Source organism: Ammodytes marinus, assembly GCF_949987685.1.
Source record: "Ammodytes marinus genome assembly, chromosome: 2".
NCBI classification, from domain to species: domain Eukaryota; kingdom Metazoa; phylum Chordata; class Actinopteri; order Uranoscopiformes; family Ammodytidae; genus Ammodytes; species Ammodytes marinus.
The window spans coordinates 29085472-29109895 of NC_137231.1; the positions used below are offsets into that span (position 1 = coordinate 29085472).

Genomic DNA, 24424 nt, shown 5'->3' on the forward strand with positions numbered 1-24424 from the left:
GGGTTAGGGTAAGTGTTTGTAGTGGGGAAATTAATGTAACTCTATGTCCTTGGAAGTGATGAAAACACGACCATTGTGTGTGTGTGCGCGCACGTGTGTGTGTGTGTGTGTGTGTGTGTGTGTGTGTGTGTGTGTGTGTGTGTGTGTGTGTGTGTGTGTATGATGATACGATGATGGTGCAGCATGGAGCGGGTTGACCTCCCACCGGAGGAGTGGCGATGACAGAAGGATGTTCCGGCCGGCGGATAGAGAGAGAGAGGGGGCCGCACGCTGAGCGCAGCGCCGCAGCACAATGACAAACTTCCCCGACCACTGGGACTAGACTTTCTTTACCTTCATGCCACCACCGGGTGACAACGAGACCCCACACACACAATCACATACACACACAGGTATACACACGCAGGCACGCACACATACACACAGATACATATGCCTTCACACTCAGACACACAAGAAAGGCATCAGATCAAGAATTCAGGGGTAAGTCCTATACTCTACTCTACAACTGAATGTAAAATCGGACCGCGTGTGCATGTGTGAAGAGGCGTCTTGGATATAAATCAAAATAAATATTTCTGTTAATGTTCCTATACAGGCCACTGTTCCTATATGTGCCACTGTGCGGTCTTCTTCGGGACTTATGCGACCTAATCGTTGGCTTAATGTCACTTCTAATACATTTCAAGGAACGTTATTGGCGCCGTCTAAAGTCATTTGTTGAATAACTTGTGCTATGATTAATTATTGTCTCATGCCAAAAGCGTGGCTCGTGCGTAAAGGCGCAGCTGGAGTTTGTTTTGTTTTGTTTTGGTCAAGCGGTTCGTTGCGCCACTTTAACGAGACTATTTCTAACGCCTGTGCTGATTACTATGAGGAGCCAAGGCAACTGCAGCATTTTATAAAGACTTCAAGTATTATATGACTAACAATATATTTTGTGTGTACTAGTGTGTACTCATTGAAAGTACAAATTTTTTAATTAAGTGTGGTATAAAAAAAAGACCCCCTTGACACGACACATGCTTTCAATCCATTTAAAATAAGTATAAAGTTATAAAAATGTACTCAAAACATACTTTGATAAAATGTAAATGCATTTTAAATACACTTAACCATAGACATTTTCAATTTGGTACGCTCCTGATGCATTGTGCTTTTAAAATTAAATCAGTCATTAACTTTTGGAATCACTGAATGTCTATAATAGGTCACAGAGCGATGCATATTGTGTATGATATCCATCTGTCATTGTAGCTTAAGACACTTGCCCTCTCTGTGTGTGTTGTAATAGGGCTCAGTGAGTGAGTGAGTAGGCGTGGTGGAGTCCACTAAGGAATGACCCCCCCTCCCTCCCCTTCTCTCCCCTCCCCTCTCCCCTCCCCTTCCTCCCCCCCCATGTGTTAGTCTGTCAGGTGAAACATCAGCAGCAGTGATCGGCTCTGCTCAGCACATTCTCTAAGGAGATTTATCACACGCAACCCGAAGAGATGAGCGCCAGCAGCAAGAAGTAAGTGACTTGATCCAGCTTTTTTTTCACTTTACGCGGAGCAACTTTTGACCATTTTTTTTACAATACATTGAACAAGGAACTAATCCTAAAAAAAAGGTTAATTTCAGTCGAAAGTGATACATTAACTTGACTGGTCTGGCATACTACAGACTAGTATTGACTTTTCAAGGTTGACGCTTTCTCATTGAAGACTGCTGAAAGTTTAGCAGTCGAAATATGTCAAGGTACTTTAAAAGTTAATACTAGCAGTGTGTGTACAAGAAGTTACAAGTTAATTGAACAAGGGACACCTGTCAGTAGAATAGCCTTAAAAAAGCTGGTGGTGACATATATATTGGGAGAATAAATGCTTTTTACTTCAGGAACAAGTGGTGCGGTAATGGGGTCGACGAGTTTGTGAAATGTATTCTTTCAACAAATGTGTATGCAATTCAAATCTAACTTAAATGTGAGCTATTCTAGTAACCTGCATGACAAGCCACTTTTTTTTTATAAGCAAACTCCCCTAAGGTAATTCAAAGTGTGTACATGTTAAAGAGTGTAAAGACATGAAAAGTCATGCTTTTGCTTTGCAAGTGTCGGAGCCCTGGAGTAAAGCATACCTCAGATACCATTTAATGAAGAGTCGACAGACCTTAAACACACTTCTACCACTGTTGTCTTATCTAATGCTGCACAATCACGGCTGTTATATAGTGGATCTCAAAGGAAAGCAAGCCTTGATTTGATCCCCTTAAAAGCGGACTACTACCTTTACAAACTGTTGGCTAGATCTTCCAACTTGAGGGCAATCGGGTGACACGGCGTTGAGGTGACTTTTTCACTTTTCTGCTTTCTGTTAGAAAAGTCGTCGGCTAAACTTTTTTTCGGTGCTAATGCAAAATAAATATAAAGCAAGATTTTGAATTAAGTCAATCACCTTGATTCTTGTGCAGTTTTTTTCAAATTCTGAGACACACAGAATAGGCGCATGTTGAAAAATGTATATTGGTTGTTTCAGTATTTCTGATAGTCTCAAGTAAGGTTGTGGGTTGAAAGAGAAGCATAGGTTAAAATGCATTCAAAATTGATTTAACCATTAAACACGCATTAATTAAGCTATTCTGAATGCTGAACCCTGCGTTTTGCCTCCCGTGTGTGTGACCCCCGCTCACTTAGTATAGACTAAGCAATCAAAACTTTCCGTGCGGTTGCTGTGACAGTTAGAAACAAACAAATTGCAAGTGAAAGCTACTACTGACAGCTCAAATCCCAGTGTGGCTATCATTGTAAATTGTGTGGAGAGCAAAACACCCTTATTGAGATTCAGGAAGACATCTGATGACATTTGGCCTTCAGTTGCATCAAGGATTTGACTGTTTTTAAACTTTGATTGGAGTACAAGACACCAGATATACTGTATGTGACGTGCACACATGGCTCCAGCGGATAGTGTCTACCATAATAACACACGTCGGGACGCCTTGAGGCTCTTTGATGTTTCAATGGTTTCAACAGACACACACACACACACAGACACAGACACAGAGACACAGACAAAGACACATACACACACACACACACACACACACACACACACACACACACACACACACACACACACACACACACACACACACACACACACACACACACACACACACATACACTCTCCCCTCCAAACAGATAGTGAATGTAGGCTACATGCAGATTACAGTATAGGCCCTACAAGGACAGTCGGGCTGATAAGTTATCGGTGGGGCGACAGGCAGATAGCAGCTAATATACAATGAAGAGTGCAAAGTAACAGCTCGTCAAGGCGCCATTTTTTGCACTGCTTTTAATGAGGTTGTTTGAAGGGGTAAGCTATTGAAAATATCCTCACAATATGATACCTGTCAGTACTGTGTGTATGCTCAAACAAATCTGGCGTTGATTTACAGCCCAGGCTCTGTATGTATGTAAAAAAAGTGATTTTGACAACAAGCATTCTCCTATAAATTGCAGTGTTGCCTGAATTGTAGATAGAAGTAGAAATCATTACATAAGGTCACAAAGATTATTGAACATGAAAATAAAAGTTATTCTGCATTGAGGCCTTTTGATTTTAGAGTTAAACACTCCTTTGTGTTTCCATAGCACCTTTCTGAACTGATGCGAGCCGATATCTCAACCTGCACAAGAATCCAAAGATGCTTTTGCACCAATGGCATTTGTAGTTTTATAAAAATGTTCACCCTAACATGTAAAGTCAAATCAAGTTTATTTCTCTAGGACAACACTGCATTAGATTCCCTAGGTGGCTTCACAAACTGGCATTAGTTTTTGAAGTGGGCAAACTCTTTAAACATTAAAATGTGCTAAATACAATAATGGCATTGAAAATTGAGTCCTAAAAAACACAGAAACAGTGCACACAAAATGCCTCGAAAACAAATGTATAATTTCTGGTTGATAGTCATAAGCAAGAGAGAATACTTTTTTTTGTCTTCATACCCATTCCTTCTCTGTTACAGTAATGTGTGTAGCTCAGAGTAGAATTTTGACTTGGGGTGCAGCTGTGTGTGTGTGTGTGTGTGTGTGTGTGTGTGTGTGTGTGTGTGTGGGCTGTCAGCTCGGGACAAGCCTGTTATGTCCATGGTTGTTCCATAGGTGGCAATGAAGGAAGTTGGAAGACCAACTTTGGTGGGACAAATATTGGTGAGGTACAGGCAGAGATACAAGCCCACAGCCTTTAACTAAGCAGACAGTAACACACCAGAGCTATAGCTTGATGAGCTAGTTTCACGTTCAGATGCCTTTGAGTAATCAATCAGTCTACTGTATCTATATTTCAGGTTATAGTATTACATTGACACAGCTACTGAAACATTATAAAGTGTAGTAGAAAACATAACTTTCATGAGGATCTTAAGATGACATTTTATATACTTTCAGTTACAAGTGTGGGAAAATGCTCACTACAAATCATGTCATTTTAGAATAACAATAACAATGACAATTTGGCAGTGGTAGGATTGCTGCATACGTTAATCTGAACTTTTCGAAATAAGATACTATTGGTAGTGTTGGTGTGTTCTGAAAATGTAATAAAATCATACTAATAATACTTCTTTTATTTCACTAGTGTTGATTAAGGGGGTGTTTATCTACACATAGAACAAGCCATATGCAAGTGTTAAAATAGCTCACTAGAATACCTGTTGAATGATGTAATCACAAAATATCACTGACCATTTTGCAGGGGTAGGATTGTTGCAAAAAAAAATCTGTATTTATAACTTTTCAAAATAAGACACGACTGTTAGTGTGGGTGTGTTCTTAAGTGATGGCACTTATACTGTTTATTTGGTGTCTGTTAAACGCCATCAGCAAGTTATAAAACAGCCCCCTAGAAATACTGTTAAATCCAGTTATTTCAAAATAACACTGACCATTTTGCAGGGGTAGGATTGTTGCACAAAAAATAATAATCTGTGTTTATACCTTTTCAAAATAAAACACAGATCCCCTCAATCTATTTGTAAATGTGACATGAAGACACTGATGAGAGAATGTGTTTTCGTGCTGATCCCTGAATCCTGGACCAGCTGGGAGAGTATTGTTGTGTGGCCGACCTCCGACCCCTAAGACCCCTGGGTGCAGGATATCTCAAGGGCTTCTTACGTCCGCCCCATGCTGTCCAGTCCACTTTGTCCTAGAATGGACTGAGTATTAATGACATAATCATATCAAATATTATGAATTATCTGGATAGTAACATTAAGGTCTTACTATGTAAATGGACAGACAACACTTTAAAATACTTATCCTATCGCTACTTCTCTTCCTAGTGTCACTAATAATTATTGATAATATTAGTTAAGGAACAAGCTCTGATATTCTATGGCCTAAAAATTACTCCGAACAACAAATTTGATTTTTTTTTCAAAATGAAGGCTAATTATAATCCATTTCTTTTAATTGTGTTACAAAACAATGAATGTTATTGCAATAATTTCACAAAGCAAACTAATTAGTAGTATGTGATTTGCTTGGGATAAACCCAGGGCTTAATGTATTACTGGCAACATGGCAGGTGCGGCTGTGTTTTTGCTTTTTGATTGACTCCATTGCTTACACTGTTCATCCTGCCATAATTCCTAATATGAAGACAAGTGTTATGGGACTATTTAAATGTGCTCTTTGCCTAAGAAACTGCAGCGATTTACTTATTGTACACGGTAGCGCTGCATGATTTAGTAAGAAATATCTATTTGTGATTATTGGGACCGATATTGCAATGAAGATATGATTTGGGACATCAGAGGGAATGATCACTTGGCCATAATTATATATATTTTTTTGAAAAACATTAAAAAGATCATGGTGAGTTATTTTTTTGGCATATGACCAAACAAAGATGTTTTCTTAAGTCTTTAGAATATGATGTGTAGTCAGGACATCTCTGCAAGACGCCAATAGTTAATTTCAAATGGTATTTTGACACACATTTAGCCTTTAATAGATATTGCACTTTCTGCGATTTGTCAACTGCAGTCGCTCATATTGTGATTTCAATTACATTTGGATCTATTGTGCAGCCTTATTAAAAACTGCATTGCTCCGTCAAAACTTTAGCTACTGAGCCGTTCTGAATGAAAAATGCTTTTAACCTTTTTTCACGTTGATGTTTGTTGGTGAACTAGAGTGTGGTTTGTGTGAATCGTCTTGGAGGCCCCTACTAACAGACCTGTCATGGGGCTTGTGTGTGTGTGTGTGTGTGTGTGTGTGTGTGTATGGTCTTGTCACTTAAGCAAAGCCTGCGTAATCCTGTAAGGGCGGATGAGTATACAGACATGTGATGCCCCACTTGTTTCTTTAGATGGAGGGGGCATTACCGAGCAGATGGACAGGCTTTGTAGTGTGCGTGGGTGTGTGACTGATTAGACAAAACACTATTTCACACACTTCTATTCCCCCCTCCCACAGATATAAAGTTAGGCCACAAGACACAGTCAGCCACTCAGTTGCTTTAAACACAACCCCTCTATAGAGTGTCTTTTTTAACAGGTGAATTGAAGCCACAACCAAAAGCCAGATTTTTTTTTGTCTTTTTTCTTCCACGGGTTCAAATCCCAGTCAGTCGGTCATTTTCACAACTCTTTGCCCCATCACACTGAATTAGCGGCAGTACTTCCTGTCCGGTTCCTTAACCCCTCCACCCTCCCCCCTTTTCTCCGTCAGATTAAATCCATGACAACGTACTGTACTCAATCAACTCCTTTGCCTTGAGCTCCTCCAAGGGCGACACACAGACACACAGACCTACCTACATACCTACACTGTCTTTTAGATCTTGGGAGGGGTTGTTGTGGGCTCATAATCGATGAGCGATTTTTATTTATTTTTTATGAATGGGTTGTAAAGTATGAGCTCCGAGGCTACCAGCAGCACCAGACTGACCTCTCCCAGTCCCAGTCTGCTGCAGGTGAACGAGCCCAAGCGCTATGGCTCCACACAGTCGCTGGAGGAAAAGTGTGAACAGTCTTTCTTCCTCTTTTACTACTACAGGATGGAGGACGAGGCGGTGCTGGACCGGGGGGCGTCCCATCTCAAGCACATGTGTGACGAGCAGGAGGTAGAGGGTAAGTTCAACCTTTTGAGTGCGCTTTTTTATTTATTTTTTATTTTTTTGCATTTTTTGCTTTTTTATTAGTTAGTTTAGAGAGACAGGGATGAAAATGGTTAGAGAACGACCTGGGTCTGCTGCTACGAGGACTGAGCCTCTATGGGGGAGGACACTCCACTACACCACAACCACACAACCATTCCTTTACACTTTAAAGGGATAGTTCAGTCATTTTGAAGCGGTGTATTATGGTGTATTATGGGGTACTTAGGTATATTTAGGTTTAGGGCAGATTTCCGCCTTGTACTGTTGCAGATGGGGCCAGAAGAAAAAACGTTTTCTCCCACATATATAAATGCAACAATACAATGTTAACCTCTGCTATAGCAACATATCCCCTAAACTCCTAGTGTATGGACTGATCGCTATCTCCATAAGGTAACACACTAACTATGCCTAAGTAGCCCATCATGCAATCCCACTTCAAACATACTGAACTATCACTTTACCGTCTCTGCATGTGATCAAAATAATTTACTCTCAAGTCACTGACTCTAAGATAAGATAAGATATGATTGAACTTTATGCAAAGTATTTGGCAAGGTTGCTCCAAACTAAGTTACAGTCACAAATCAATTAATACAAAATAAGTGAAACATATAAAATACAAAGTGTTTATAGAAAGTGTCAAGTAAATGCAAAGATACCTCATAGAAATAATAGATAGCCTGTTATGGTTACAAGTCATGTTACAAATTTAAGTTCTAATTTTGCACATCACCGTGACCATAATATGTTGATGAACATGATATTTAACATGATATTTATGTTGAAAGTAATTGTATTTGCTCAAAGTTATAATGAATAAATGCTGTATATGATATTAAATTCCATTCAACTCATACAAACCCAATAAAGCATATTAAATATACCAATATCTGGTTAAATATTACGAAGGAGATGAAGTTAAAAGTAAGCGTAATTTGTCAAAAAAAACTAATGCTATTTAAAACCTACCCTGTCTTTCAATTCCCGTTATTTCCCCAAATTTGTATCAACTGAATTGCGTCTGAATTGGTTTCTCATTTCAAAATAAGAGCCCTCATCGTGGTAAACAGGAAGGGCCTCACCATAAAGCCTTTTTTGGAGACTGCCCAATATCATGCGTTGCCCAGACGTACACTGTGACGTTCACCTGTTTCAGCTTGATGCCACGGGATAGAAGTAGAACACAAAATATTTGATCCTGTGTTTACCTCTCTAATCCCCCACCAGGGAGCTAGAGGACAGAGAGAAAAGCTTAAAGGTGGAGTCAGCTATTCTGGAGCTATTCTGCTTGTTGTCAAAATCACTTTTTGGTCAAAATCAATGAATATCTCCTCACGATAGGCTACCTGTCCGTACTGTGTGTGCACTGAAAAGTAATCCAGTGTTAATACTCAGCCTAGGCTCTGTAAACGGGCATGTTGCTAGATACAGTGGGCCCCCTTTGCTTACATACCCTTTGTTTACATACCAGTTTACAGAGCCTATTCTGAGTATTAACACACAAGTTTTTTCAGCGCGTCCACAGCACGGACAGGTAGTGGATCGTGAACATGATTCACTCATTTTGACTAAATTGATAAAGTCAACAAGCGTCCTCTAGAATAGCTGACTCCACCTTTAAGCACCTTTAACAAGTTAAACTAATTTAGAATTAATATCATTTCTCTTTTTCAAACTCTCCTCTCCTCTCCGCTCATGATGCTTCTTGTTGCCACGGTTAGGTTGACATGGTGATGATGTCATCAGTGTGCGACCAGAATCAGGAGTTTCTGGGTCGTCTTCCAGCATATTAAAGCGCCTGCCTGGCACTGAGTCTGTCTTACCATCCAAGAACATAGTGTTTTGTTTTGTTTCTTTTTGGCGGATGTATTCAAAAGGGTTACATCACTGGTTCTTTGTCGCTAGTGAGTTCAGAGAATCTGAGGAGCTTTGAATTTGAATTGGGAAATTGTGCTGTTCAAATTCATTGTTTTCAATACATTCCAATATTTTCATATATTAAAGGGGCGGCTATACAGTACCTCTACTATAGATACTGCTGTTCCATTACAGGCAACAATTGGTTTCCATTTCATTCATGTACAATAGAAATCTATTCAACTCTTGAAACAGAAGTAATAGAATCCATCACAGTGAAACTTACTGTAAGTTACATTATGATGTAATGCAGAGAAGTTTTTTCAAATCAGCAGTGCATTTCTTTGCAGCAATAATGCAATAATTGTGATTTGGATTGATCACACTGTACACAAACTTATATAAAACAGAAAGGCTGTATGCATGGTTTGTTAAATGTGAAATAAGGTTTATCAAATTTGTAGTAAATTAGTTTAGTTTTGTTTCCCTTACAAGGAAAAACAAGGAATTGTATATATTAGAAAGATTATATTACTTGAAGGTAACATGAAGAACCACTGCTATGTCCTTCTAAAGTAACTGAGTTTTACACATGATTAAAACAAAAAAGTCAAGAATGGAATTTGCACTGCAGTGTCTTTGTCAGGTGTCACCTCAGCTTGAACCCTGCTGCAATCTGTCTCACTTCCTAAGCATAACCACCAGCCTCTCAGCTGTGTGTGTGTTTTTGTGTGTGTGTGTGTGTGTGTGTGTGTGTGTGTGTGTGTGTGTGTGTGTTGTATGTGTGTGTGTGTGTGTGTGTGTTTGTGCGTTTGTTTGTGTGTGTGTGCTCTTCTTTGTGCGTGTACTTGTTTGTGTGTGGGCTTGTGTGTGCGTTGAGTATATGTGTGTGTGTGTTTGTGTGTGTGTATGTGTGTGTCCTCTCCACTGTGCCCAGTCTCCTCCCCCCCTGCTCCACTCAAAGGCTGACTGATACAACAGAACAGAGAGAGATGAGGTGGCTTGATATTTGTCACATTGCAAACGATATAAAGTGTACTTTGGTACAATGGCCAATGTATCTTTTTATCTGTCGTTGATCAGTCGGGGACTTTCACTCAAGCTCAGTGTTTGGTATCTGAACTCTGCGTCACAGACAGTGGTAATGATCAAGATAGATAAATAAGTAACACATGCACCAAAACATTCACTATCTGGCATGTGATGTTACGGCGAGACACTGCAGGGCAATGGGGTTACGTTTTTAACTCCTAGATATCATTGTGAAACTTTGCCAGTCGATTTTCTAACATTTAAACAATAATTTTTTGTGTTAGAACTTTTTTCAGATATGTTTGAATAAAAATGCAAATTTAGCAATAACTAACTAATAACTCGCCCCCCCCTTTTTTTTCTATATGGGGGGTGGGAGGGGTGCTCTTACCACTAAAACACGAGCGCCCCACTCCCCCCCCCCCTTTTCATTTTATAAATCAAAAAATATACTCTAAGTACGGGTCAAAGTTTTTAAGATGTTGCCTGTTGCATTTGAGTAATGTAATTAGGAAGAGTGATTAATTTCTTCATGGTTAAAGCCCCCCCTCCCGTCCCCTGCCCAACTCCGACAACACTATATCTCTAAAGCTGTTTCCTATTAGCATGCTGTCAGTGCTACGTGGCGCGTTGCCACCCTCCCGACTTGGGTTTTGGGACCCCGGCACACGGTTACCGGGGAAACTTGCAGCAGCGTTTGCCTCTCCTTAGAAATTTTAGTGAGCTCAACGAACGTCCCAACAAACACAACAGCACTAACCCCAAAAAGAACTTCTTCTCTCCCCCCCCCCCCCAAAAAAAAAGCATCGGAAGTGGTAACACAAAGCTGTTCGGGGCAGTGTGCAAATCTTCCTTTTACAGTCCCTTGACTCGACTGTTTTTTTATTCCTCACACTCATTCTCTCACCGTCTGTCTTGTTGTTGTTCGGGCCTTTGCGAGACGTCTTCACGCTGTCTTTATTTATTTTGGCCTTTCCTTGTGTCTCTGTCCTCTGTCATTGTCCGGCCATCTGCTTGTTGTATGCCCACTTGCTGTACGGCCAATTAGATAGCATTTTGGGTCAACAGTCGAAACTAATGTTACTTAAAGCTATAGCGCGTAACTTCACATCAATGAAAGCCGGTGTTATTCAAGCCATAGCCAAATGAGTTGACACCTAATCATTTAATCCTATCAGCTCCACAAAAGTCTCTCTGTATTAATCAGTATGGCAGCGTTTACAAACTGTTGAGGCCCTATGACACTGGTGCAGCAGCTCAAGAAGCGCCCTGCACTTCAGTTGTTGATTCTACTGCTGAAAAAAAAAAAACCTGGACGTACAGTCTAGGAATAAAATCCATGCACGACCACCGAAGGCTTTCATCATGTGTTGACAGTGTTGTTGTTTTACTCAGAACTCCTCATGGGGGTTGACAAAAGTGACGCACCACAGCTTTAATAAACCACTTTAGAGGTAAACAATTAATACTGGGAATTTATGTAAAGCTACTTTCTAACTTTCTGTTAGGTGGTGGTGATGTACATGGTTGTACATGGGCTCTCCAAAAATCTAACAGTGTGTGTGTGTGTGTGTGTGTGTGTGTGTGTGTGTGTGTGTGTGTGTGTGTGTGTGTGTGTGTGTGTGTGTGTGTGTGTGTGTGTGTGTGTGTGTGTGTGTGTGTGTGTGTGTGTGTGTGTGTGTGTGAGTGGGTGTAAAGAGCGTTTCAAACTGTTGTGTTTCTGTGTAATGAATAGGTGAGGGGAGTTTTCATGTCACGACTTGGTGTAAATGTTTAAGAGTTTTTTTCTATCTACTGGACCGTGACCCAGACAGGGTTAGGGTTAGGCAGTTACAGAACGTACATGTCAGTTACAGGCTTTACAAAATCGACTCTCATCGATGTAGTTATTTGAACATCTTGTACAATGTAAACATAAAAAAAGTTAGGGAAAATGAACATTTCAAGGCAACTGTCGTCACGCTAACGGCCCATATTTGAGCTAACTTATTATGTTTTTTTTAGATAACGTATTATGCATGTGTAATGCAACTTCAGGTTTTGAGTTTGACTTACTAAGAATTCCCGAAAAATAAAAGTTGCACTAGCTTATTATTTTTTGATCAGAATGTTTTTCAGAAAGTTTCAACACGATTTATGTTTGAATCAACATTTTGACCGACTTGATTTAGCTTGTTCTGTGTATGACGAGAATGAGTTGGCGCAACTGTTATTGTATGAAATTCTCAGGATGTAGAACTTTTTGTACATATGAAAGATACATTCATCATCATTATATATGAATGGTAAGTTATTTCAACAGAAGATAATTAGTTGGCTCTAATGTAGGCAGTTTTCCTTCAAACTTAAAAAAAAATATGTTGGCCTAAAACACTTGAAAATCTAATGAAGACATTTGCCTTGAAATTTTTAGTTTCCCTAACTTTTCTATGTTTTACGGTGTATAAAAATATCAAACACAGACTGCATCAACTACAATCCAAAATGCCATTTATTTACTCATGTTTTACCAACTTTAGAGTTTTTTTCCCCCCTGGAGTTAAATATGATTCAGTTTTTTATTTTTACTTTGTATGTCTTGTTCCACTATGCTGGCAGTGTCTGGACGGGCATGATTGATTTAGTGTTTTTATGTTTTCCCATAAACACTGGCGAGGTTCCATCTTTGTTGAAACTAAAGCCAAATGGGCAGCAGCTCTAGTGTGGGTGGTGATGGGGGTGAAGCTGCTTTTCAACCTCGTATCATATGAGGGGAAAATTACTAAATTAATTTGACACTCTTTTAATTATTAAGTAGACTGATGGACCCAAAGAATGGTAAATTACTTTGATAATTTCCTTAACCAAATATTTCTTCATTGGCCTCCATTGTTATACAGCTCCTGAAAAAAATTAAAAGACCACTCCAATCTTTTTCTTTAATCAGCATCTTTAAGCTAATGAATGGAAATGCTCTAATAAAATTTTTTTTTTTTTGTCACTAACCTATAGAATAAAATAAAAATGTTCATTCCACTCAAACACATACCTATAAACAGTGAAACCATGGACACATATCATTTGGAATGGTCTCTCCAAATCTGTGCATCTATCTTATTTCTTCGACATATTTTAAACGCCATTTTTTCAAAGCAAATTAAACTGTTGCTTTTTATGCTATTAACTAACTAACAAGCTCAAAGCTGACATCTAGTATTAAACAACAGGTCTATAATCTATTCACCACTCCACAACTTAACTGCACTCCTTCTTTTTTTAACTCTGAAAACCAAATTTATCCAAAAATAAAAAACAAAACATTCCCTCAAAATTTACAGCATCTAGGTCCGTTCAAAACATATTAAATCTTCCTCTTGTCAGATGCTCAGTGTTAGCTTGGTATGCTGAGCCGCCGGTGTCAGTGAATTTAGATGAACCCGTCCTAGAGAACAAGGCATTGTAGTACTGACTGAATAATGAACGCTGTTGTGTTTGAATCAAGATCATTGTTTGTTGTGTGGAAGGGGTTTTCAGTACTTCCTGGTTGGGTCATGTGTCAGTGCTTGGCTCAGTCTCACCCGGCTAGAAGCAGAAGGCAACGTTTGACACTAATTGCATATAGAGCCTTTTGTTTTCAGGAGGATATTTGATGCTTACTGTGTGAAATGTTGATTTTTGGAGTTATCCTCTGTTTAAACACCAGAAATGTGGTCAAGATGGTTGGATTTTCCATTTATTTTCTAGGCGAAATTGGACATTTAAACTTTTAAGAAATGTATGCAGGTATTTAAAGGAGCAGTGTGCAGTTTCAGGGTAGGGTATTTATTTACATTCACAGAGCCTGGGGTTAGATTATTAAACATATTTTCTCTACATGTATTCCTTTAGTATTGAATAATTCTACCATCGTAAATCCAAACTCAATTATTTTGAGGAACCTGGAACCAAACGTAAGTCTAGAATATGTTTGTAAACAAAACTGCAGGGCCCTGCTGCTGTCAACAACAACACCTAACTTTTCAGGAAGCTTTCTAACTTCAAACAGTGTTCTAGGGTTCCAATTTTGTTCGAGTTAAATTTGTTCGTTCTATGAGCTATGAGAATATACCTTTAGAAAATGTTCACTTCTCTGACACACCCAAAGTTACACATTGCACCTTTAATGAAGTCAAGAAATTAACAATAATAATTTATATTTACTTGAAATACAATATCAAATCACTTCAGCGTAACCCTGGAACTGAAGGGCAACAATTTGTCAACCTACAAAGTATTCTATCATATTGACCACATTGGACATGTTAAACTGTTGAGGGTTTGACATCTAGATTCCCATGCATAGTACGTTATATATAGAAAACTGACATTAGGACATTATTGACCATAAAGCGCCCAAAATCCATGTAAAACCGCACGTCCTGTTGGCAATGTCCCAAAATGTATAACAGGGATGTAGTCATGCGAGCAGTCTTTTCACTGCTATGTCTGACTTCTTCCAAATATTTGCTTTGACAGTGTACTGACAACTCCATACATATCCGTGCCCTGCTATACACTGTGTTATAGACGTGAGAATGTTCCCTCTTTAAACTGAATTGACAAGTGTTCAGGATAGGTATAGGGCGATGTTAGTATTTCAATAGTTTATTCTGAAGAAGGGAAATGTTCAAATCATGATGTATTATTGTTTCTGCTTCATAGGAAGTCAAAGTCTTTTCTTGTCAGTTCTGATATGCAAGACGTACATCAGAATCAAAATGGCGTTTATCTCTGCCCCACAGTGCAGTTGGAACGATAAAATTTAAATTAAAATAGAGTTAAATAAGATAAACATAAACAATATTTACAGTACATAAGACAATTTCTAAATACTAAGTAGTGCAAGGAATTTTCTGTGCAATATAACACTGTATATTTAAAATAGAAAAGAGAGTAAAAAGTAGATAAGTTAAATTGAAATGTGTAATGTGATGAAAAATAATTACAATATGCAATCAACTGAAGTTGATTCTGATCCGATTTAGAATACTTCCTTGATTTTGATATCTGCCGGTTCTGATTCTAATACCAGAGCTTTTTTTTCTTCTTGATTATCATTATATCACAATTATTATATGTTGTTGTTTCTGTGTTACGTATAAGGTTCCATTGGGTTGGAATCCATTACTAATATTTGATTGGATCGGTCCCATCCCTAGACTAGACAAGAAGATGCAAGTTTATTAAAATAGCATAATAAGGACAATTCAAAGAACTTGACAGGGGCATACAAAAACACAAAAAATGAGGCCATGATAAAATTGCATTTTACAGTAAGAGAAGCAACAACAAGTGAAAACACCTCTGAACACCTATAAAAATGTAAAGATTGCATTAAAAAAAACAATAAAAAAAACAAGCCATCTAAATCCAGTGTCAAAAGCATTCATGTGTAATTTCTTCTTCTTTTAACCCGCCAGGTCACCACACCGTTTACATCGGCGTGCACGTGCCCAAGAGCTACCGGCGTCGGCGGCGCCACCGTCGCAGCAAAACTGGCGGCCACAAAGACAGGAAGGAGAAGCTGACGGAGAACGCCTCTGACAAGTCTGACACGGAAAACACAGAGGAGGCCAGCAGCAGCATCCTCAAACCTCTAAGTAAGTTCCTGGTGGACTTCACAACGTCAGCGCCGATTAGCGCTCTTGTCTGTCTTTTTCCCAAGGTCGCCCCCCCGCCCCCCTTTTAAAACTGCTCCCGTGAGTGACTAGAGCAAATTGTTGCTGATTCGGATTATACTACGAGGGCCAGAAATAGACTAGGCACGCCCCTCCCCCCCCCCCCCACCCCCTGTGAGTGACGAGTGTGTTTGGAAGTTCATTCGGCTACTCACTCTAGTTCTAATTGCACTAGTGCTGATACGAGCCTCTGGAGAACTAGTCGTGGCTTCCTGTGCTTTTTTGTCCTTGGGTGGTAAAGTGTATCTTGTCTTTGTTAGATCAGGATGTGTAAGCATTTTCTTTTCATATCTTATAAGTGCCTTCAGTCTTTGTAGGCTAGCTGGAGCTTCTTACAACGGTACAAATGTAAGTGTAAAAGTAAAAGTAAGAAGCGCTCCGAGGTGCAGCTAGTGTTATCTACAGACACTTGGACAAAAAGCCGCGGCCGGATCTAGGGAAAGGTTACATCGGGTGACTGCCACTTGAGATATGGGATATAGTTTTGTCTCTGTCATTTTCGAGTTAAGGTTTGAAAGGGCGTTATATCAAAGTACTCTTTGCTTTAAGATTAGAACCTGTAGATGTCCAGTGATTTTAGAACAACCTTTCTTTAAATGAAACTTCAGTACAATTTAGTACCCTTAAAGTGGCCCAAGGAACCAGGTGAAGGAGGTTGCGAGATGTATTTTCGTGTTAAATATTATTGAGTCCTTTCTAGTCACTAAAATCAGTTCATGCCAAAGTAATAACAATCAAATCGGATATATGAAAATGTGACATCACACTTTGGCTGAACCTCTGACATTCGCTCAAAGCCGTCAAAGGTCCGAAGCCAAATGTTTTCGGTGTACAACATGCAGTCATTTATTTTGAACACAAGATAGAAGGGTCATTCTACTGATTAAATGATGTCCATGTGTGACAGTGGTCCTCCGTGAATAAGGCTTAACATTTCCTTCCGTTCTCTGAAATCCTCTAATGAGGCGTTCCAGCCGCTGTCATTTTCTAGAACATTACGTCATTTTCAAACACGAGTGGAGATGTGACAAGGGGACGGGAATATATATATACGCCGGAACACCATTTCACAATGTCCGCAGATCATTTATTGTCTGGGATTTTCTTTAAGACATAAATCCAATCAGTGAATAGATTACTGCCGGGATGGGCATATCTGCTTGTTGCTACTGATTGTTATATTACAGGTTATACTGTATATCATATTTTGCTAAATACATTTTTATAGATTTTTTTGCGGCATGTACCTTTATCATTGTCGGAAGTATTGAGCTTCTTGTACCAGTAATAACCTTCCAAAGTGTCAGGAGAAGAGATTATTAATGTTATGTCATGGATTAAGATGTCACGTTCTTAGATGTTTGAATTGGGAAGCATGAGAGCAGTGTAGTCTGAGAATGTGTGTATATTTTGTACATTTAGTTTTAGCCATACTGTGACATTAATACAGCGCTTTTGACACTCTTTTAAATTCAAGCAAAACTTATTTTAACTAACTTATTGTCGAAGGTTGAGTATGTCCATGAGTTGTTAGCAGTTCAACGTGAGAAATGTCAACTTTTTTTTTACGAGGCCTAAAGGTAAAGCATAATGCTGTAGGGGAGAACGGGGTAATTTGTCACACGGGTTGGTTGTCACAATCGTTATATCTCGGAACCAGAAGGCGCTGTCTATGAAATGTTGGTATGTAAATATCCAGAATTGGGATCAGAGGTCACCTACATAGTCTTCCTTGGAGTTGGACTGCTGAATTTGAGGTGAGACGACTGTTTGTGTTTTTCATGTCAAATTGAAAATATTTGGCTCCTCAGTATTTTTCTTCTAGGCTTTTACACAATGGGTTTATAAGAAAACACTTGTTACCCATACAAAGTGTGAAGGGTAAACTATATTTTAGATCCCTGAAGATGTTTTAGACTTTTTTCTCTCTTTTTTCTCTCTTAAAGCCTAACCCTATCCCTAACCTTTATCCAGTGTTTATTTGTCTGGATATTTAACATTTAGACCGACCTGGCAGAGATGCAGTTTTACTAACCAAAGCTTATGGATCCACTGTATTTTTGGGTTAATAATATTCCAACCTTTTTCACTTGCTGAAACTTTTCAAGATAAGATAAGATAAGATAGCCTTTATTGTCATTGTACAGTCACCTATACAACGAAATTGGGAGTGCCAACTGAAGGTGCATTACACATACAGTACATGATCCCTTACGTCAGACTAGGACGCCACGGTTTCTTTACAGCAACATTGGTAAATCTCCATTGATGGAAAAGTGACTACGTCGGCACGATATTGTGAGCGTTGACGTTTTGTTAGCAGTCAACACCGAGGTACGCTGCTGGCTGGTTCATATGGGCGACATACACTAGCTTAACTGCTGTTGCCATCATGTACATTTTTTTTTATGGAATGAAGGTGCTGAGTGAAATGGGAAAAAAACACAAACAAAGACCAGACAGTCAGTGGTTCATTTACTATATTGCATGTAAACAGACTTTGTATGTGATGCCAAAGGTAATTTTGTATTGGTCTCTGCTGGTAACTGTTTTTTTTTTTTCGAAAACGTTTTTAGTTTCTTATAATAGACGGTAGCTTTTTATAGGGAAGTATTTCAAAGTGCAGCATTATATAATAACTTAATACGACTCCAGGAACACTTGAATAAGCAAAGAAAATAGGGGGAAATTACGCTACATCACATAAAAATAATTGGACCGTAGGCAGCAATTTCTCAGCAACAGATTTTTTTTCTGTATTTTGCAGTTCTAAAAAACTAAATAAACAAGGCCCCCCAAAAGGAAAATAGCACTCGTAAGGAATGCTAGTATGGGTCTGAGCCCACCTGCAGTGAGCTAGGACAGATTGGAGGTTTTGTTAAGACAAACAGTTCTTAGAATTAGAAAAACACCAAAATAATCTTATTGGCAGAGATTATACAAAAACACTGTGACAGTTAGGAGAAAAAGACATTTAGGCTATTTCATTAATCCCTCCTGGGGGAAAATTAAACTGTTTCACTGTTGTGTTGTCATCTCACACTCACACACACACACACACACACACACAGAGAGTGCTTTATAAGTCAAGGGTCACCTCAAGATGCCAAGGAGGTTAACAAGCCCCTTTGCAGCTGCCAGTCCACATTACTCCAAGACTTGTCCCATGCTGGACTTGAACCAACGACCCTCTGGTTCCTAACCCCAGTCCCAATACACTAAACTGCATTAGCCATGTAGGATGGCAACGATTCCTAATGCTTTATTTATAGCTTGCAGGCTTTAATGCCAGGCAGCACTTGATGACATGTAGGCCTACTAAGAATAGGTTCAATTGGGGGCGCCTTTAGCTCAGTTGGTAAGGCATCCCCCTCCCGGGCCGGGCCCAGCAGCAGACCCGGGTTCGATTCCTGCCCGTGGTCGTTCTCTGCATGTCACTCCCCTCTCTGCCCCATTTCACCTCTGTCTCTCTGCACTATCAATAAAGCATAAAAATGCCCAAAAAATATCTTAAAAAAAAAAAAAAAAGAATAGGTTCAATTTACCCATTTAATTAACAGGTAGCGGATCCTGAAGAGATACTATGTACTGATTTGGACACAGTTATTTTGACAAGAGGCGTTCTCCAGAATCGCTGACTCCACCTTTTAAAATGGGTTACAAATTAAAGCACAAAACGATACAAACCCTCTTGTGCCCTCTTATGGGGGAAGATTAGCCTATTAGCTAGCTGCTAGCCCAATGACCTTTCAACATCTTGAATGGTAAAGTCATCATGATAAATAAATGGTAAAAAAAAACGAAAATGTTAATCTTGTGTTATTACACGACCTAAGCTCTTCCAGGCAGTTTTTTCAATAAGCCAACCTTTTGCTACACAAATAAAAAAGGTTGTTTATGTTCTGCACTTGGCTGTGTGTGACCCTGGAGCTGCCATATCCCTTTGTCTCAAACGTTGGATGTGCCGGCATCTGTCATGCATGCAGGAATTGTCTAGCATGCAGGATAGCTAATGTCCTGCTGTTATTCCCTGACCTCACCGTGTGTGAGTCGCCCTGGGATACAGGGCTGCTCCCAGAGGAAAAGCCTTTTACACTGTTGACTGGAATGCTCTTGTTTAGTCAGATGGACACTGCGGGCGCTGACAGTACTTCCTGGTTATGTGTGTGACTGTGTGTGTGTGCGCGTGTGTGTGTGTGTGCGTGTGTGACTGTTTGTGTGTGTGTTTGTGTATGTCCACCACAGGGCCAATTGACCTATATGGCTCATTTTGGGATGCTTGTTTTTTTTTCAAAGCCCCACCCACTTCTCTCCCTCTATTTTTAGAGGGATCGAATATTAGGATTAAAAAAGTTATTAAGAAACATGGTTCTTTTATATAGTTAATTTGACAAGGGAGAGCAAGCTAATATAAGGAGACCAGACGTCCCTGGCTGCATGTCCCCATTGTTGGTGTTGAAAACATTTAGCAAGGTGAAGTAATATTATATATGTCAGGAAAGACTGGGTAACAGAGGTGACGTCCCAATCGCATTGTGTTTGTTTCCTTGAGCTACTGTAAGCTTTTTTTTTGTGAATTCAAGTTAGTCTCCAATGTAATCTCTTTTAAAGAATGCAGCCAGCTCCTCTCACAGTGGTAAGGGCAATCTGAGATTTATGAAGACTTTCAACATTGATTAGATAAACGCAAAGGTCGAGGGCTGTTTGACATTCTGAAGCTACCCTGCCCGTTTACGTGGCAACAGTAATATCTGTTACATTCCTAAACATTTACAGCCATTTGTCACTGTGAGAGTAAACTATACAACATACACACAGTACTAGACATAGCCCAACTTATGTCAAAGGTGCCTTTTTCCTTGAGATTAATGAAGGCGGCCATTTAAACCGAAGAGACTTTAGCAACATGCCCGTTTACAGAGCCTAGGCTGTGTATTAGCAATTTCAGCGCACACACAGAACAGAGATATTCACAAATGTTGACAAAAAGTGATTTTTGACAACAAGCGATCGCCAGAATCACCTTTTAAACAGACAGTAGGAGACATTCTTCACTGTCACAGATAAAACATAAATCACGTCAGTAGAAAAGGTCTGGTCTGGATATTGATTGGATAAACGAGTTAAACCCTTGAACGGCCATCATTTTATTTGACTTCCTGGACGTGAGTTATTTTTATGAGTTAATCTTCATTGATTGACACATAGATCAACCATGTCCCCCGACCAATCACATTGTTCTACTTTCTATAATCTCTTTATATTCTTGAACGAGTGTAATTCGTCTTCTAGCTTAATTGTCTGCTGTAAACAACCAGGAAAGGACATTTTAGTGGGTTGCAATAAAGATAATCAATATTTTTAGACAGTGAATTGTATAAACTGGCCCTGCAGTGAAGAATTTAAGCTACGCAATATAACATACTGTAGTAGCTAACTAGCTACACACTTGACTGTTTGTTGTGTCTGCTTGGCCAGGTGGCAACCTGCCTCATCTACTTTAAAGGTGGAGTTAGCAATTCAGGCTAATGTTAATTGGCATTTTTTGTTTGTCAAAATCAGTGAATGTCTCCTCATGATCCGCTACCTACATGTACTTTGTGTGTGTGCTGAAAACACCATACAGTTTAAGGGTGACTACTATTAATCTTTGGAAATTGGAAAAATTCAGTTCAGCAAAAACTGCATAGGCTTTAAGTTTATTCTCTATCGTCATACATCTAATTAATAAGAAAACACATCCTAAATGTGCACATTTGAGGCAAGTGATTGAGCGATATGTCTTTGTACATTAGGTCCAAGTGTTTTTTTTCTTGCCTCTGCTTTGGTGCTAAGATACACCTTGCTTTATGACGAGGTAATATGAGAGAAAGAACTGACAAAAGTTGGAAGATAATCGGGATGAAATGAGACTTTAATGGGTTTAGCCTTATTGGCAGAAGGTTAAAGCATTGACAATACATCCTGGTAATGCTGCTGAGTCTTCCTGGACAAAGAGATGCATGTAGGGCCTTTTATAGACACACATTAACCTGATCCTACTGTGATGTGGTTGTATTGTATTGTATTATATTGTTTTTCTCTTCTGTGTTGTTGCCCTTTAGTAGACGGTCCCTGTGGTCTCGTCTCACAGCCCGCTGCACATAGAGAGCAATGTTATTAGTGGAGCTTAGAGTACGTCTCCTTTCAGTAAAAAGAATAGATTGTAGCCCATTGTCTGATAGCAAAGATGCATCATTTGTGTTTTGCTTATGAGTTATTGATCCTGGAAGTTCAAATAACATTGTTCCTACTTTACTGCAGTCTTTACCTGTCGAGTTTATTCTCAACATTGTATTTCTACTTTGTTCTCGACATTTAGCATTTTTTCTCAAAGTGCATTTTATTTCTCTCTCTCCCTTGGCCCTAATGCCTGACCTGCAGGACAGCAAAGTGGTCATAACCCCCCCCAGCTGGTATTTGTATCTTTATGATCAGAACCGGCCCACCTCAGCTATCACAACAGAATTCCAGAGAGAGCTGGACTGTCCCGGGGTAGAGAAATCCCTTTTTGCCTTTCAATGAATCCCCCCTCTGGGTGTAATACTCTGCATTCAACCCCGATTACCCCGTCCGCTGGCTGCCCTGCGTGCTAGCTATAGCTCTGCCCTGCATACTGAATGTAACACTTTGTGTTTTTCTGCAAAAAAAAAGAAAAGAAAAAGGAAACCTTCTCTCTTCCCTCATACTCCGTGATCTGCTCTTTGCTCTGAATGAGGTGATGCGAGGCGAGTTGTGTTATCACCGCGTGTACAGTCACAAACAATGGCCGTGCTATTAGATCCCGTGTAGCCCTTTTGCTGTGTTGAGTTTGTTCAGAAAAAGGGTCTGAGAGGAGAGAGATATGGAAGGTATTTGTGTAGGATGCATGTCAAGAGTGGGGACTAAACAGGCCTTTAGTGGCAGCCACACTAAGCTTTCGGACAGGGCAGCCGGGCATTCTTCTTCCATCCCCTATCCCATGAGCCTCTGCTGCAGCGGGACAAAGTGCTCTTTGTGTGCCCCATGGCTCTTGGCGAGAGCACACACAGCTTTGAAATTGCATTTGAACGATGGGATTTTCATTTTCTATCCCTCCTTTTCCGTGCTCGCTCTCACCCTCTCTTCGCTTTCACCGTGCAGCAAGCCTCACCCCCTCTAACCTCTCTCTCTCTCTCTCTCTCTCCCTCTTTCTCTCTCACCCCCTCCCACCTTTCTCTTAGCAATTGCTCCAGTATTGGGACAATATTGCATTGACATTGACACTGTGCATGTTACCAGCTTTAGTGTTTTGCTTAATTTCAATGATGGGCAGTATCAGTTACTCATGCACAATTAGAAAATATCTCTTTGGATCAAATCGAGACAGTTTTAGATGGCTGCTAGACGTTCCAAAAAAGCTTCAGATAATTCATTTTTATTTCCAAATTCTTTCAGAAACCTGCTTTAAATGTAGGTACAAGACAGATTCAAACTTGCACCTATTTTGTTATGTCCCACTACAGGTATCTCCCTCCATTCCTTTACATAAAACACAGTATGTTTACATGCAGTTATGTCCAGCTATGGTTATAGCTCGACTAGGCCATTTAATCAGCCTGCTACTGTCCTTGTCCCTGTATACAAGCGAAAAACTACGAAAAATGTGATAAGCCCCCCTTTCGGCAGCTTTCAGCTTGTCAGTTTTGGACCCTTTTCCGGTTGACTTATTACGCCAGCCAGCAGCTAACAGTTAGCAAGCAGTAAACTGGTCCTGTACATCTTTTTCTTCATCTTCCTTGGTTGGCACTGTAGAGCATGCTCAGACTGCCTAGGCACATTAAGATCCGATTGACTGTATACATGCTATGATTTGACTCCCAATCGTATTATCTGTGTGTTTGCTCGAGTTTGAGAAATGTTATTTGGTCTGTCGGACTAAGATATAGGCCTATTTTAAAAGTTTCAGTTTCAGTCTATTGAACACAATACATCTTCTGTAACCTCTTGTTAGTGTACTGACTTGAATGTTTGAATGCACAGATAGGCAGAGGAAGTAGCATATTACATCTGTATAGGCTACACTGGGTGTCAGGTTGCGTCTTCCTGATCTCGTGCCAAAATGTGTTTCTGCTCAGCGAATGCATTTTCTCTGATATCTTCACTCTTGATTTGACAGGGAAGAATATAGCAGGTTAGTATTTGTCGATGGTTTATGACAGTTGTTTTACCTTCTTTGAAATACAACACATTCACAGTATTCTTTAACATATTTGTATTTAATCATGTTGGGACATTTAAGGAATACAGCAGGAGGTGCTTTTTGTGAGCCTACATCTCAGAGGCCTTGCACTGCCTAGGCTACTATGGTTTGCTTGTCTCTTTGGGCCATATAGATATTTAAAGCTCGTCTTAAGTGTTTATATAATTAGCATAAAGCGATGTATATGATTGTGAGCTCAGTGTGTGAAACACAGGTATAAATTATTTCACCTAAGGTGTGATTATACAGGTTTGGGTGACTTAAGCTAGTTGGTGTGTGTGTGTGTGTGTGTGTGTGTGTGTGTGTGTGTGTGTGTGTGTGTGTGTGCGTGCGTGCGTGCGTGCGCGTCTGCAGACAGTTTATCCCCCTTCCACCTAGTAATCTTATAGCAGCTTGTCTGGCCTGTACCTGCTGTTGTTGTTATTTTG

The 24424-nt window shown here is 39.7% G+C and overlaps 1 protein-coding gene across 1 annotated transcript in view; it reads left to right on the forward strand.

The window, feature by feature from the left end:
- The first annotated feature begins 7031 nt into the window (after positions 1–7031).
- Positions 7032–24424, forward strand: part of slc4a4a (solute carrier family 4 member 4a) — a 56358-nt gene continuing 38965 nt past the window's right edge. The window contains exons 1-2 of the mRNA XM_080042712.1: positions 7032–7119; positions 15479–15658. Of these exons, the coding sequence (XP_079898838.1) occupies positions 7047–7119; positions 15479–15658 (253 nt within the window). The 5' untranslated portion in view covers positions 7032–7046. The remainder of the gene's footprint in view (positions 7120–15478; positions 15659–24424) is intronic.